The 15,005-nt window shown below is 42.0% G+C and overlaps 1 protein-coding gene across 1 annotated transcript in view; it reads left to right on the top strand.

Annotated features, from left to right (window-relative positions):
• Positions 1-15,005, top strand: part of Msr-110 — a 75,831-nt gene that overhangs the window by 52,095 nt on the left and 8,731 nt on the right. Inside the window, exons 3-5 of the mRNA XM_067146673.2 lie at positions 3,566-3,745; positions 6,949-7,139; positions 12,895-13,165. Coding sequence (XP_067002774.2) covers positions 3,566-3,745; positions 6,949-7,139; positions 12,895-13,165 — 642 coding nt within the window. The remainder of the gene's footprint in view (positions 1-3,565; positions 3,746-6,948; positions 7,140-12,894; positions 13,166-15,005) is intronic.

Raw genomic sequence — 15,005 nt, 5'->3', positions numbered from 1 at the left:
AACATGGTGTACAGTAGATCTCCAAGTGATTTGCCCTGATCCGATCTCTCGAGATTAATGGGCATCACTTCTGTGCTATTTCAGAACACCAATCATACGATCATTGCTCGTGGAATTCGAACTTGGTTCTCTGGCATAACGGTAGGTGGATGTCCTGATCAATGATCGATGACTCCATGAATGGATAGTTGGTCATTATTTAGGAAGTCTCTGTGAACTTACTGTTATAAAGTATACAGTCCTCATGAACACAACATGCGTAGACTAGTTTGTTTGTTACAGTAGAACGACAAAAATGTTATTATCCAACGTCACTCACTCCATTCCACAGGAAGTTTCACTTACAATTAAAATCAACGGATTAAACTCAGATATCATTCATATTTACAATGTTTAGACTGATGCTGTCACAGTCCGGCAAAAGTCCAAAATGTTACAACGTCTTTATAATTATTACAGTTTTGTTCTAATTTGCCCTAGAATTGTTTAAAATAGACAAATAGATAAACAGAACACGTAGTGTGGTGGGGTATACGGGTGTCCGTTTGTCGGTTGTCACCAGGTAAGTTCTCCGACAAGACGTAGTCTGCGTTGAAAAATAACGAGGGCTTCTCTCATTAACAAGTGCTATTACTGAGCGCTGGCGTCGGCAAAGTACATCAGTAATGATCGAAACATGATTGTAAATAATAATTACAGCCGCAAGACATTCAGGCTACGAACGAGCCAAACGAGAAGGACGTGCATTTTTCACTTCTTTAAATACGACATGCATTGGCATTGTTTTTGTTTACATCTGTCAGTGTATTTAGTTTGTGTTGTGTGGTGTCAGTAAGAAGACTAACTACACTTGATCATGAGTCACACATGATGGGATAAAGACAATGACATGCAGGAGGGTGGGATAAAAAACGAGACGAGGTCAAATAAAAACAATCTCGTCATCAGTCCCATCTCTTCTCAGCATGATTCCTCCTTTCGAACTTCATCAGAAGGGAATGAGGGGCCATCTTGGCAGTTGATGTGGGAAGTGTGGGAGAAGAAGGAAGCCAAATAAATGCAGGAAAAGGGAGGAGACAGATATATGAAGATGAGTCCGTTAAATAAACATGGGACTGAGATCGATGCTTGTCATATTTGCGTGTTCATGCCCTGAACTCATAACTTTTCGATCAGACTACGTTCTGTGTTTCATTTATTGATCTGCTTTTTCTATCTTTAGTTTCGCCCTGTGTGTCATATGTCGAAGAGACTGAATTCAGTTTCCTGTTTAGTTCTACATCTTGTTTCCATCTCCCCTTGGAGACTGTTGGACTCTCTTCAGCAGCATTAGTAATTCAGATGTGTTCCACTTAAGCATCTCCATGAACGTTCTTCACCACGAAGAGTCCGACAGAACAATGACTTACGTAATACCTCCTGAATTCATTTCCAACATCTGTACTGATGTATCACTGCGATGAGTTACGACATGTAGCCTACTAATAGACACTAAACAGATTAGGGCAGCCGAAATTTCTCATTAGGACGACTTTGTCCGACTCAGTGGCTGAATGGCCTTTGATTTAAGGTGTCCGGTTTCGATTACCGCCCGGGACGTACTTAGTTCCACTATTTCGGGGACTGGGTGGTGTTAAATCTGCCTCTTTCAATAAAAGTTTAATTTCATGGGCTTGTTTCCTACTTATAACTGTTACAGTCTGTATTGTATTAAATTCCAGATATAATTTGCTACATTTTATTTATACGCAAATTAGTTTCGACCTATTGAAGAATGTAACAGTTATAAGTTAACCGAGTCCATAGACTTGTTTGATGCAACTCTCCATGTCATCCTATCCTGTGGTAACCTCCGCTTGTCTACATAACTACTACATCCTACATCTGATCCAACCTGTTTGTCATATTCATACCTTGGTCTACCCCTACCGTTCTTACCGCCTACACTTCTAAAAAACCAACTGAACAAGTCCTCGGTGTCTTAAGATGTGCTCGATCATCCTGTATCTTCTTCTCGTCAAAGCAAATCGATCTCCTCTCACCAATTCGATTCAGTATCGCTTCATTCCTGGTTCGATCTACCCATGTCATCTTCAGCATTGTTCTGTAACACCACATTTCAAAAACTATTCTCTTTATTTCTTTCTGAGCCAGTTATCGTCCATGTTTCTCTTCCGTACAGCGCCACGCTCCAGTCTTCAGAAACATTGTTCTAATTCCTACATCAATGTCCGAAGTGAGCACACAATTAATCTTCTACTTCTTCTTTTCCTGACACAAGATTGACTTCCATTATGGAGTAGTTCTCACAGTTACTGTGTTGGAGGATCCACATCCTCGTCTCCCTTCTATCTTCTCTAAAGTAGTATTCATCTTCTCTCTCTCCTTTATCTCAACTGTTATTGGAGTCGCCACCTGACATGCATTTGCCCTATATGTACGGCCGGCTGCCTTTTGCTATCTGAAGGGGTGCGTGTTTGTAGTACGCACACGAAAATGTGTATTAAAAGGAACAAAACCACCCACCCCGATCCAAGGGAGTCATTGACCACGCTCGGGATCGAACCCGGGATCATTTGATCCTAAGGCCAGTGCGCTGACTATTGAGCCAAGGAACGTCTATAATAATAATAATAATAATAATAATAATAATAATAATAACTTTCAGTGGCATGTAGAGGCCTAGAACAGCCATCCAACATGCTTCCAACAAGCAGATAATGGACGGGGCAGATCTGTTTTAACTCATCCCGTGTCAACTACAGTGCCAGAGTGGCCTTCTTGATAGACAGCGCGGTTCCACTGAACCACAATATGCAAAACGCGCAGGCGGAGACAGCACTGGGAGATAATCAAAACTGCTGCTAGTCGAAAGTTTTATTAAATCATTTAATCCACTTCACGTTTCAGAGACTTTGATACACCCGTCAGTTGGTGAAAATAGTTACACAAGTCTTCGTCTACTTGATACTCGATCGTTTTCATTTAAGAGTAGGAACTGTGTACATCATACATTTATTACATCTATGTTGGGTCAACTACACGTATGTGTCGTCTCGGTAGCTACAGTCGGTTAAGTGCGACCAGGATGGAGCGGTTTCCAACCCCACTGTCGGTAAACCTGAAGATATTTTTCCGTGGTTTCCCATTTTCACACCACGCTGTACCTTAATTAATGTCACTGATGCTTCGTTCCCACTCCTAGCCCTTTCCTACCCCAAGGTCGCCATAAGACCCGTCTGTGTCGGTGCGACGTAAAGCAACTTATAGAGTTGCTGCTAAACTTTCATATTGTTTTTAAATATCAGTTTTTCAATTTTATCGCTCAGTGTGTTGAGGATCGATTAATTGATGTCTGTAAATGTCTAGAGTTTCTTATCCTTATGTGACGGAATTCTGTATATTTTCTACTTCATATCGTGTGTCATGCAGACGTATAACCCGTGAAATCTGATGTCAAATCCTCTTCCGGGTTGTCCAGTGTAAGAACATTCACAATTTTATATACACCAGTGTGTTTTAATTTATCTTGTGTAATAATGGTACGCCCTGTCTTGTGTTCCAGGATGAAGGAGAGGAGGCGCCCAGCTACCAGCAGCTCGTGGACCCGCTGCAGTCCGAGGAGTCCGTGTCCGGGGACAAGGCTCAGAGCGTGGTGCCCCCGCCTCAACAGGAGCACGAACAGGAACACAACCCTGTGCATATCAAGCTGCCACTCACCCTCGACTTCGACGAGCTCGCAGGGGTGAGTAGTCCTGTTGACAAGAATTCTTCATCTCCTCGCCAACGGACGATTTTGCATAATTTTGTCCAGATGATTGGTTTTTCAGAGCGATGGCAGCAGATTGTTTAACAAGGTGCTTCAAAGAGTGAGAGATAAACAGTAAATAGAGAAAGTAACACTAGTACAGTAGTGAGCACAAATATGGCAGTAAGAACTGAAATGCCAACTAGAAGGGAAATGAGAGGTACACATTAGAGTATAGGCCCTCATATGATAGACATCTCATTTCTTCTACTCTGCTTTTGAAGTAGGGGAATCTTGGCCGGCCTCTTGGTTCTCTGCCTTCAAAGATGTTCTTGTCGTGTCCCAGAATATGACCCTTTCAGAGCAGTTTTCATCACAACTTGTCTATTGCTTTTCTCTCTATCCAGCTTCTTTACGTAAGCCGCCTCCAAAGCTACATTTCAGCTGCTCCAATCTTGTTTTTTCTTGTTTTTGCAAGGTCCAAATTCGGCAGCCATAAGTCATCACAAACGTTTTTCGTCTCCAAACTGACGTGTGAATTTCGGAGCAAACTTGTTTTGTTCTGGAAAGGTTGTTTCAGCATAAGACAAGAAAATAAGGAAAATCAATGCATTTTGTGTAATAATAATAATAATAATAATAATAATAATAATAATAATAATAATAATAATAATATGGAAATGGCACACACACTAAAACACTGCAAACAAAGAAGAAAAATCAGACAATAGTTATGTAGAGATGGGGAAGAGGTAGGTAACACTGAAAAATATATTGGATTATATGTAAACCAGGAATCATATTGAGCAGGAGATAGTAGGAAGAATAGTATTAGTTGATAATTAGAGGTACTAAGATAGAATTAGGAATGAGGGGAAAGGGGACTCAGGATATAACCGTTAAAAAGGGGTGGGACGGGCCCACCCGAAAGATGTAAGTGCCAACTTAGTAGAGTTAGACTGGGCGTGGTACCCTGCGTGGAGACTGGTATCCCGCTCGTGCGGGGGGCTACCAAGTATGTTGTAAGAGTATAGGGAAGTAGGGTTGGCCCTCACATGTGGACTGGTCATCCGCCAATGCGGGGGTCAACTCAGTAGTTCTAGTTGGTAGGAAAGAGAGCGGCTTCAGCTTTACGCGCCAGGCAGCAATGGAATGGTGAGAGGGACACACGGTCATCCGGTAAGTTGCGGGGGCCCTTATTACGGCCTAGTAGATAGGGCCGGTCGTGTCATCATCGGGAGGGCGGCTTCTTCTCACCAGGGGTGATGACACGGCCGGGCAGTAGGGGTAGATGCTTAATTTTGGCTCTTGTTTTACCTTAGATTAGTTTTTATGGTTATAAGGTTGGCACTTTCATGTGGTATGGTCATCCGCCCATGTAAGAGGCCGTCAGTAGATTTAGTTGGTATAGTTATGCTTATACTGTTTTTTTCTTTTTCTGTTTATGTTATTGGTTCCTTTTGGTATTAGTAGGGGCAAATTAGTAGAATAAGTCTAGGGTGGTGCCTTACATGGAGACTGGTATACCGCTCATGTGAGGGACCACCAAGTTAGTTGACAGGATTGCAGGGTTGACCCTTACATGTGGACTGGTCATCCGCCCATGTAGGGGACAGCTCAGTAGATTAGTTGGTGTGCTTATAGAACTGTTTTAATTGTTTAGTTTAGTTTATTTTATAGTTCTTTCTATTTCTGGTATTACAGCACTCTGAACATGTATCGGGGCGATCAGCCTGTAATGTTCAATGTTCAATAAATAAAGTAACACTGAAAAATGTTAAATTATTAAACAGAAAATAGAAGAAACACCGGAGAAGAATAAAGTTATGTAATATTGTCAGTAGAAGGAAGGAAAATAAACCTAAGCAAGTTGAAAAGAGAGAAAATCCACGGGGCTTCCAGTAGGAAGGTATACTAGTATCTATCACTTAGATTAACTCTAGGAAATACCTCAAAAGTTTGTTTGATTTATAAAGACATATCCAAGTAGTATTTATGGAACAAATATAGGTATTTCTTTGATGATAGGAAATTAATCCGTTATTATCACCCATTCTGTTCTTTCGCGATCCTCGCATATGTTCCACGATAGTCTGACATACATTCTGTCATTAGGAATCAGATGCCGCTAATAACGATATTCGGCCGCCAAACTTCATTGTTACAAAATTGCAAACTCTGCATGAATTGTTAAAGTGGTGTCAAGAGAAACGAAGTTATTCATTCTGAAGGAAATAGAAAGAAGGAAAGATATTCTTTTCGGTGCATTCAGCGAGAGTCTGAAAAAACAAGACGAAATAAATGGTTGGATGGAAATATTTGGCTTGGAAAAAGCTCATAGAGGGGAAAAGTTGGACGTATGTAAGAGATATACTGCTCATCAATGATTCCAATAATGTCTTTCTTGGAACATGTTTGTTCAGTATTTTCAGGCCAACGAACAATTTGAGGACATTTTATATTATTTATTGCAGTTACTACAGAATTTATTGACCTACAGACCGAAGATTTTGCCATCCCATGCATATCTGTAATACCATGGTACTGACCACCATTTCCTAGACAATGTAGTGTTGTTAGTAACTGTTGTTTAGCAGAGAGAGATTTATTTCTGTTCGTAGGATGTTTTAACCTATGCCCAATGTCTATCAAAAGTTCTTCCACTTGTATTGTGCTTAACCTAAAACGCTCATTATATTCAAATTCAGCATTAAATTGGAAATTTATTCTTTCCCTATACAGACGGTAGTTTTTATTTTCATCACCATCACTATCACTACTGCTAGACCACATATTTATCAAAATGTATCTGAAATAAGTATATTTAGATAGCACTAGTACATTTATAAATTATTGTCCTTTCACTGGTAGAGAATACTTCCCAGTTCACTAGTAAGTTACAAGCACTAGTACTTTCGTAGAACACACCCATAAAAATTCACTGATAATTTGTAAGTATGGAGTAGTAAAGTACAAACTGTAGAAAATTATTTTGTGGAACAGAAACTCTGATATTTGTACTAGTTACTAGAGAATTTACTTGTAATGTACAATACCATACTTTTGTGGAATAGACCCCAGCTGGTGGTAACTCGCTCACGCGCTTTACCACAAAAAAGGGGTTGACTTCCGGTACGAGCTTCAACGGTGCTCCTCATTTAGAAGTACCCCGCAAGGTGAACAGTTTGTTTGTGTTGCAGTCACTGGTGGAGAAGAACCAGCGGTCTCGCATGAACTGTGTCGTGGAGAAGAGGAGAGCTGAGGAGGTCGTGGACCACGCTCCTCGCACAGTGAAGCTGCCCTTCGGCCTCAACCTCACGACCGACCCGCGCTACGAGCACGTCACCGGCGAGAGGATGGCCATCTTCTGCGAGAGCGGCAAGGACCAGCGGTGAGTTCCACAGGGCATTTCACAGACGAGTGTGTGGCTTCATACCACAGGATGGGATTTCCAGTATTAAGTAAAGCAAAAGGTTGTTAGAGAGCTTGTGGGATTAAGGTACGTTATTACTGACAATGGAAGGCATATATACTGACAGCGGGTAGCAGTGATGACGGTAGAATGAGTTCTTGGTTCAAAGTAGTTATATTCAGTGGCGTGTAATGAACATATTCGTTACCTCGGCAGCAAAAAAAAATCCGCAGCCCCACCACTCTCGTTAAAGCCAACATTACTATTTTATAAACGCACTCGATAACTAATTGCAAATATAACAAGCAAACAGATCAGACAATGAATAAGACAATTTAGGTATTACAAAACTTATGAAATTTTAACTCAGTTGAATAACGATATTTTCAACCAAATACTGGCACATGTTTCCAAATTAGTATTCATGGCAGTGATGATACCATCATAACTTAAGGTACAGCATATTTTACTAACAGTTTCGCCTGCTGATGCTTCGTAATACACTCATGTTCATAAAAACCAGAACACGTTGAAAGACTAGGGATAGGAGGTTCATATTCACAGGGCATGTGAAATAGTAAGTTCTGCAGAAATGATTAGCATTTGAACAATTTCAGCCCTCAAGTTCAAGATCCACATCGATATCGCGGCGCACCACCGCCGACTGGTAAAACGTGCCTGCGGCTCTCGTTGTCGCTATGCAGTGTGACTTGAGGAGACGTGCAGGATGTTTCTCAGACGTATGCTAGAACTGTACCGTCAAATGAGTGAGTTTGAAAGAAGGCGCATTATTGGCATGAGAAAACGTAATGTATCCATCCGGGAAATTGCTGCTCATGCGGGACGATGTGTGTCGACAATGCAACGGGTGTGTACAGAATGGTTCACAGAAGGCCGTAGAACACGGCGAGATGGGTCTGATCGCACCGCCCAGAAGATGACACCCCATTCGAATGGCATTGCAGGACAAATCTCCATCCTCCTCGGCTTTGGCGCAACAGTGAAACAGCGTAACACATCGTAATCAGGAGTGACAGTCTGTCGCCGCTTATTACAGTCAAGGTTACCGGCGCGTTGTCCACTTCTCCGCCTAACTTTGACTAATGTGCACAAAAATGCTAGACCGCAGTGGTGTATGGAACGACGTCACTGGGGACAGGAATGGCAGCAGTATTGCTTTCGGACGAATCCAGGTTCTGTTTTTTTTTAAATTATGCCCACATTTTGGTTCGCCGCAGATAGGGGGAGAGACATCACACTGACTGCATTCGCACAAGGCATACAGCGCCAACTCAAGGCATTATGGTGTGGGTACTACTGGGTACAACCAAAAATCACAGTTGGTGTATGTCCAGGGCACTGTGACAAGTTTGACCTACGGCAATGATATCCTGCGACCCGTAGCCATACCCTTTCTGTATGACACACCAGACGCCATATATCAGCAGTACAATGTGCGACCACATGTTGTTGCACGAACACGTGCCTTCTTGTTGTGACAGGATGTCAGAATGTTGCCCTGGCCCGCCCGATCACCGGACTTGTCGCCAATAGAGAATGTGTGGAATATGGAGAAACGACGGGTGCGGCGCTGTGACCCAGTGCCAACCACCAAAGATGAAGTGTGGAACCATGTGAATGCAGCATGGATGGCTACACCCCAGGACGCCATTCGCGCCTTATAGGCGTGGATGCCATTACGCACGGAACAAGTTATCAGTGCCCATGGAAGACCCAGTGTCTACTAGGCAACAGGACACATGCTGAACCTAGGTGACTGAAATGCTAATCGTTTCTGCAGAACATACTAATGAGCATGTCCTGTGAATATGAACTCCCTATCTCCAGTCTTTCAGGGTGTTCTGTTTTATATGAACACGAGTGTAGTACAGTCAAAGTTTTAACACGAACGTACGGGCACTAACTTTCGGTTTTTTAATTTAAAAAGAATAACCTAAACTGAAAGAGCAAAATTTAGGAGATATTTTACCGTCACCGAAGCTTTACAGTTTCCCTCGCTTGCTGAATGTACATACAACAATGACAAACGAGAGAAAATGTTCCTCACGATCTATACCACTATTATATTCACGAAGAATGACACAGAACTCTCGAAAACGTCACCTATAATCCAAGAGGAACGCTACAACAATTTACAATATAACACCATTACAAGCTAACCCGCTAGCAGAGAGCAACCAAGTACAAATTCTTTTGTACTGTACTTCGCGCTTGGCTCTGTGTTCATGCTAGGCGACCTAATTATATTTCCGCGTTTGTGAAAAACGTCCTCTACAAGAGTGATCAACGAATCGCTCGCACCCCGAAATCCAGAAATAAAATAAATACTTTTAGTACAATTGATTTCATAAAATGGCTATTATTACTAGCAAGACCATGTGCAAGCGGCTAGCGCTGAACACTTCGAGTGTTAGCTGTTACAACTAACATGCACCCAAGCTAGCTGTTCTGCCGCTGTAAGATGCTGTTAATCTCGAGCGAGGCCGACAGCTATCATCCCGCCTCCCCGAGAGGAGAAGGCTAGGCGCATGCATCAACCAAGCCACTTGAATATATTTCGCTGGGGTAGCTCTCTTTCGCTGGAGAGACCTAAACTGCGGTAGAGCGAACGGGTTATCGAGACAGCTGTTTGGAGTTATTTTTTTAACTCGATAAAGAGACATTCTGAGGAAGAATAAGAATGTAAACACAAATTGTTTTGCCCCAGCAAGACTGGGGTAGCTGGGGTTTAGTGCACGCCACTGCCTGCTTAGCTGATTTACCGATAGGTATAATATGGCAGGGAGGGAGTTTGGTATTAACTGCAGAATGTGGTGAAATCCTTCATATAATTACCAAGAATAAAGTTAATTGGACGGATGGTCAATTTAGAAAACGCAAGGGCATGTGTTGAGAAAACATATTTTGCATCAATATTATTGACAACATATAATATTTATGTTAAACTCTAATAAGAGGTTAATAATGTCTGTGAATCTGTAAATAGTATGTGTGAAATTAAATGAATAATACAAAGATTAAGCAAGTGGACAAGAAAGACATGTGGTGAACTCCGCAAACAAACTAAGTTCAATTAATTTCGAGATATCTCAGATTTAACCATTTTGCGAATTTTAGTACTTTTTCTTCTTTTACAGAATGTACGACATTACAATTACAACCAGGACATTATTAAGCAAGTTCCCCCTGTACACGGAGGAGCTCGAATATGATTTTCTGCGTCCCAGGGTGCGAAATCAGGAAAAAGTGATTTTGGGAGAGGGATAAGGAATCATAGACTTAATTACTAGTGTTTATTTCAGGTAGTTCCTGGCGATGGGAGTAGGTATATAATTCTCAATTAAGCCATTACCCGCTCTCCAGAAAATAGTACATTTGAAATCTTTTCGTTTGAATTCTGTTGTTATCACATTGGAAAGTTATTTCGTTTGTACACTCATTAAGAAGTATAGGAGTAGTGTAAGATCGAGCTTCTTACAGTGATGGCAAGGGAGGAAAGCTTCAAGTAAGTTATAATTTTGTCCAGGACTTGCCAGGCTGAAACATGACCAACAGGTTGCAGGTGCGGAGATGCTACCACTACGTCGCTTTATTGATCGCGGTCTGGCAGTAATTATAGTATTTCTACATTATGTGTATTATTGCTGACGTTTTTATGAAAATATACACAGTAAAAGGCATTAATTTCAATAATGTACCGTGTTCTATATTTTTCTCATTGTTTTATAATGGAAGAATCCTCCCGGGCAATTTTAGTGGGGAGAAACCTTTGAGATAAATCGTCGGTGGGGGGGGGGGGCGGATACCTCCCTTCCCCTGGCGATTTGGCACCCTTTCTCGTCCTGGTATACATACGAAGGACGTACACTAGTGCTGACGAAAAATTATCGACTAAAAACTGTCCAGAATAATTCTAAATAGACCCCGCAGCCTTAAAAAACATGTACATGCTAAAACTAAAGATTTTGTTCACTAGTGCTTGCCAATTTCTTCTATCTCGATCTTGTCGCTGACGTTCTGATGACTCAAGTGAACACTTGGTCTCCCACTAGGATGAGCCCAAATAAACTGAACTGCTTCATCAGGTTACTGCGGAATCTCCAGATCTACATTTCGTTTACAGGATTAAACATTTCTCCCAGAATTTTACTTTAAATGTGAACAAATCCAATTTTTATTTCGCCTCCTTTGACAAGTAGTACTTTACGATCTGTTGACGGGAATCTCAGCTAAACTTTCAGCTTATATCGACAATGTCTAAGGTATTGAGTTTCGCTACTGCCCGTAGCTCCGGGTCACACAATTGGAAGCTGGGGTGGAGGACGCCATGAGATGGAGAGTAGGCAATGCTATGATCTTAACTGGGATTTTAATTCAGGTACTGAGTTTCACAAATAGGAAAAGTCCTCTCAGCTCCAATAACTGCGTTTATGGGGTAAAAGTTCCTTTTTTTTGCTATTGCCTTTACTTCGCACCGACACAGAGAGGTCTTATGGCGACAATGGGAGATAAAAGGCCTAGGAGTTAGAAGGAAGCGGCCGTGGCCTTAATTAAGGTATAGCCGCAGCATTTGTCTGGTGTGAAAACTGGAAACCACGGAAAACCATCTTCAGGGCTGCCGACAGTAGGATTCGAATCCACTATCTCCCGGATGCAAGCTCACAGCCGCGCACCCCTAACCGGCCAACTCGCCCAGTAAAAGTTCCTTCTGGGGATCACTGTAAGTAACTAGGTGTTCATATAAAGAAACATGTTCATTGGAGCAAACACATAAACGGGATTGTAAATAAAGGGTACAGATCTCTGCTCATGGTTATGACGGTGTTAGGGGTTGTAGTAAGGATTAATGGAGAGGGTATGCAAGTCTCTGGTAAGACCCCAACTAGAGTACGGTACCAGAGTATGGGACTCTCGTCAGAATTACTTGATTCGAGAATTGGAAAAATCGAAAGGCAGCTTGATTTGTACTGGGTGATTTCCGACAAAAGAGTAGCGTTACGAAAATATTGCACAAAGTTGGGGCTGGGAAGACTTGGGAGAAAGAAGACAAGCTGCTCGATTATGTGGTATGATCCGAGCTTTCAGTGGAGAGATGGAGTGGAATAACATTAGTAGACGAATAAGTTTCAGTGGTGTTTTTAGAAGGAGGAAAAGAAAGTTGGAGTTCAAGTAGAAAAATTGGGGCAAATATTCTTTTAGAGGAAGGTGAGTTAGAGCTTGGAATTGTATCAGTTCTTTGCAATTATTTAAGAAAAGACTAGGTAAACAATGATCTGCCTCGTGGGCAACTGCCCTATATACCGATCAGCGGTGACTGATTGGTTGAATCTTTCAAATAGACTATTTACTATACCGAACTCGAGTGCGGCACATGTTCACAAGCAACGCATTCAATATGGCTGTTAGTTTCTGTCACTCTGTAATTTTTCAACCTCATGGGGCGGAGAACCCCTTGTTTGGGAACAGAGATATGGATAATATGAATCAGTTTCATTGTAAAGCAAAGCAAGACACACAACAAGTACTGAAGTTTTCCTACAGGGTAGCAAAATCGTAATCTCATAATTCGTACGTGCGAGGTCGACAGACGTTTCGCCATTGTTCGAGGGCGGCAGGTTGCTAAGGGTATTACTTAGGAGCTGCTCCCATTCTGTGCTGTGGACTGTGATCAACAACTCGTTTGTGAGTTGCATTCTGTTCGCCACTGTTACAGACACGTGCCTATGGAGATGATGGCTACTCCGGTCGTAGTCCCTCTGCCCGGTCCAGTTCATCTGCCCCTGCAGTTCCACGGACCCACACCTCAGCAGCAGATGCAGCTGCAGATGCAACACCAGCAACAGATGATCCAGCAACAGCTGGTGCAGCAGCACCATCAGCAACTGCAACGCCAACAACAACAGCATCAACAGCAGGAACAACAGAGGGCCCGCGCTGCACAACATATCCAGCAGATCCCACTTCCTCTACACGCTGCCATCCAGGTGAGATCCATAATCCCGGTGCGATGAGCTGTCCACAGCGGGACCGGGTTGCTCTGTAGTGAACGGTACGACTCGGGGTTTTTAGCAGAATTTTCTTCACGCCAGAGATGGTCTGATTAATAATGTCGTATTAACTGCGGAAAGAAGGTAACCACCAGAATAAGTTTTTCAAACTGTGTGCCACCGGGCCGCAACATTTGACAAATGTTCATGAATGACTGAATTACTCTACTGGCATTGCCTCATACTTCTTTAATAACATGGATTTAACTTCGTTGTCTGCCAGGGAATAAGTGGAAATACTCATTGCTTTCTGTCAGGAACCTCTAATTTGCCTCTACAAAGAAACGGTGCGTCCCTAAAATACAACTTTTGCAATGAATATCTCAGTTGGTAAATTTATATTAAAGTAAACCGAAGTTCTTAATATATCTCTGAGAAGTTATTTTGAAAACATTAGCACACCATTTCGATTTCTTTCTACCGTATTTTAATATTAATACGTTTGTCTGAAGGATAAACGACAATGATGAATATGACAGGTGTGAAATGGAACGAAGCATATTATATACATAAATTCAAATGTAGGCCATAAACTATACGTTATTTCAAATTACCAAGATCATCGAATAAATAATAATAATAATAATAATAATAATAATAATAATAATAATAATAATAATAATATTTTTTTGCTAGGGGCTTTACGTCGCACCGACACAGATAGGTCTTATGGCGACGATGGGATAGGAAAGGCCTAGGAGTTGGAAGTAAGCGGCCGTGGCCTTAATTAAGGTACAGCCCCAGCATTTGCCTGGTGTGAAAATGGGAAACCACGGAAAACCATCTTCCGGGCTGCCGATAGTGAGATTCGAACCTACTATCTCCCGGATGCAAGCTCACAGCCACGCGCCTCTACGCGCACGGCCAACTCGCCCGGTAATAATAATAATAATAATAATAATAATAATAATAATAATACCCGTGTTCTTGGAAGGGGTACTGGATGATGGTGAATCAAGAAGGTTACGTCCCAAACTCAAAGGGGTATTCGTTAATTGTCCACTGCTTGTGGATGACTTGGTCATCTTTGCCAACATCAATTCAGCAATAAGGAAGATCAACCGGTTAAAAGAACTGCTAAGAGCTGCGAAAGAAGAACGCGGGTTAATACAACAGGTTTTACACAACGGATGGGTAGGGACGCTTCACATCTAAGACAAGAGATAGCAAAAACAGATCCAAAACATAATCAATTAACAAGAATTTTTCTATTCTACAATTTGTTTTACGTCGCACCGACAGAGATAGTTCTTATCACGACGATGGGATAGGAAATGTTACGAATGGCCTTAATTAAGGTATAGCACCAACATTTGCCGGGTGTGGAAATGGGAAACCACGGAAAACCATCTTCAGGGCTTCCGACAGTGGAGTTCGAAGCCACTATCTCCGGAATGTAAGCTAACAAGAGGAGATTGCATCTCTTCCTGCGTGTCAATTTGGATGTTTTGTTTTACTCTGTCATGGTAGAGAAACAGTCTATGGCTGAGTTTGTCTCCTAAACACGACTTGGTGGGTCGAATGGACTTCTTTCAAACCCAACTACCTCTGTGGGGCTTGAACCCGCGATCTCCGATCCAAGGAGAGGAAAGAATCTCCATATTAATGAATTATTTGGCGCTGATCGGTTAACTTCCTTATTTCGTATCTTTTACAGTTGCAGTTACTAAATTCCCAAGTGCAAGGGAGAACATTCATTTACTGCTGTGTCAGGTGACTCCCATACTGATTGTCGTAGCTGTTACTAGAGTGGAGCAAGTGTTCTTCCGTCCAACAG

The sequence above is a fragment of the Anabrus simplex genome, chromosome 1 (genome assembly GCF_040414725.1).
Source record: "Anabrus simplex isolate iqAnaSimp1 chromosome 1, ASM4041472v1, whole genome shotgun sequence".
Taxonomy (NCBI): domain Eukaryota; kingdom Metazoa; phylum Arthropoda; class Insecta; order Orthoptera; family Tettigoniidae; genus Anabrus; species Anabrus simplex.
This window is presented reverse-complemented; position numbering and strand designations above follow the sequence as displayed.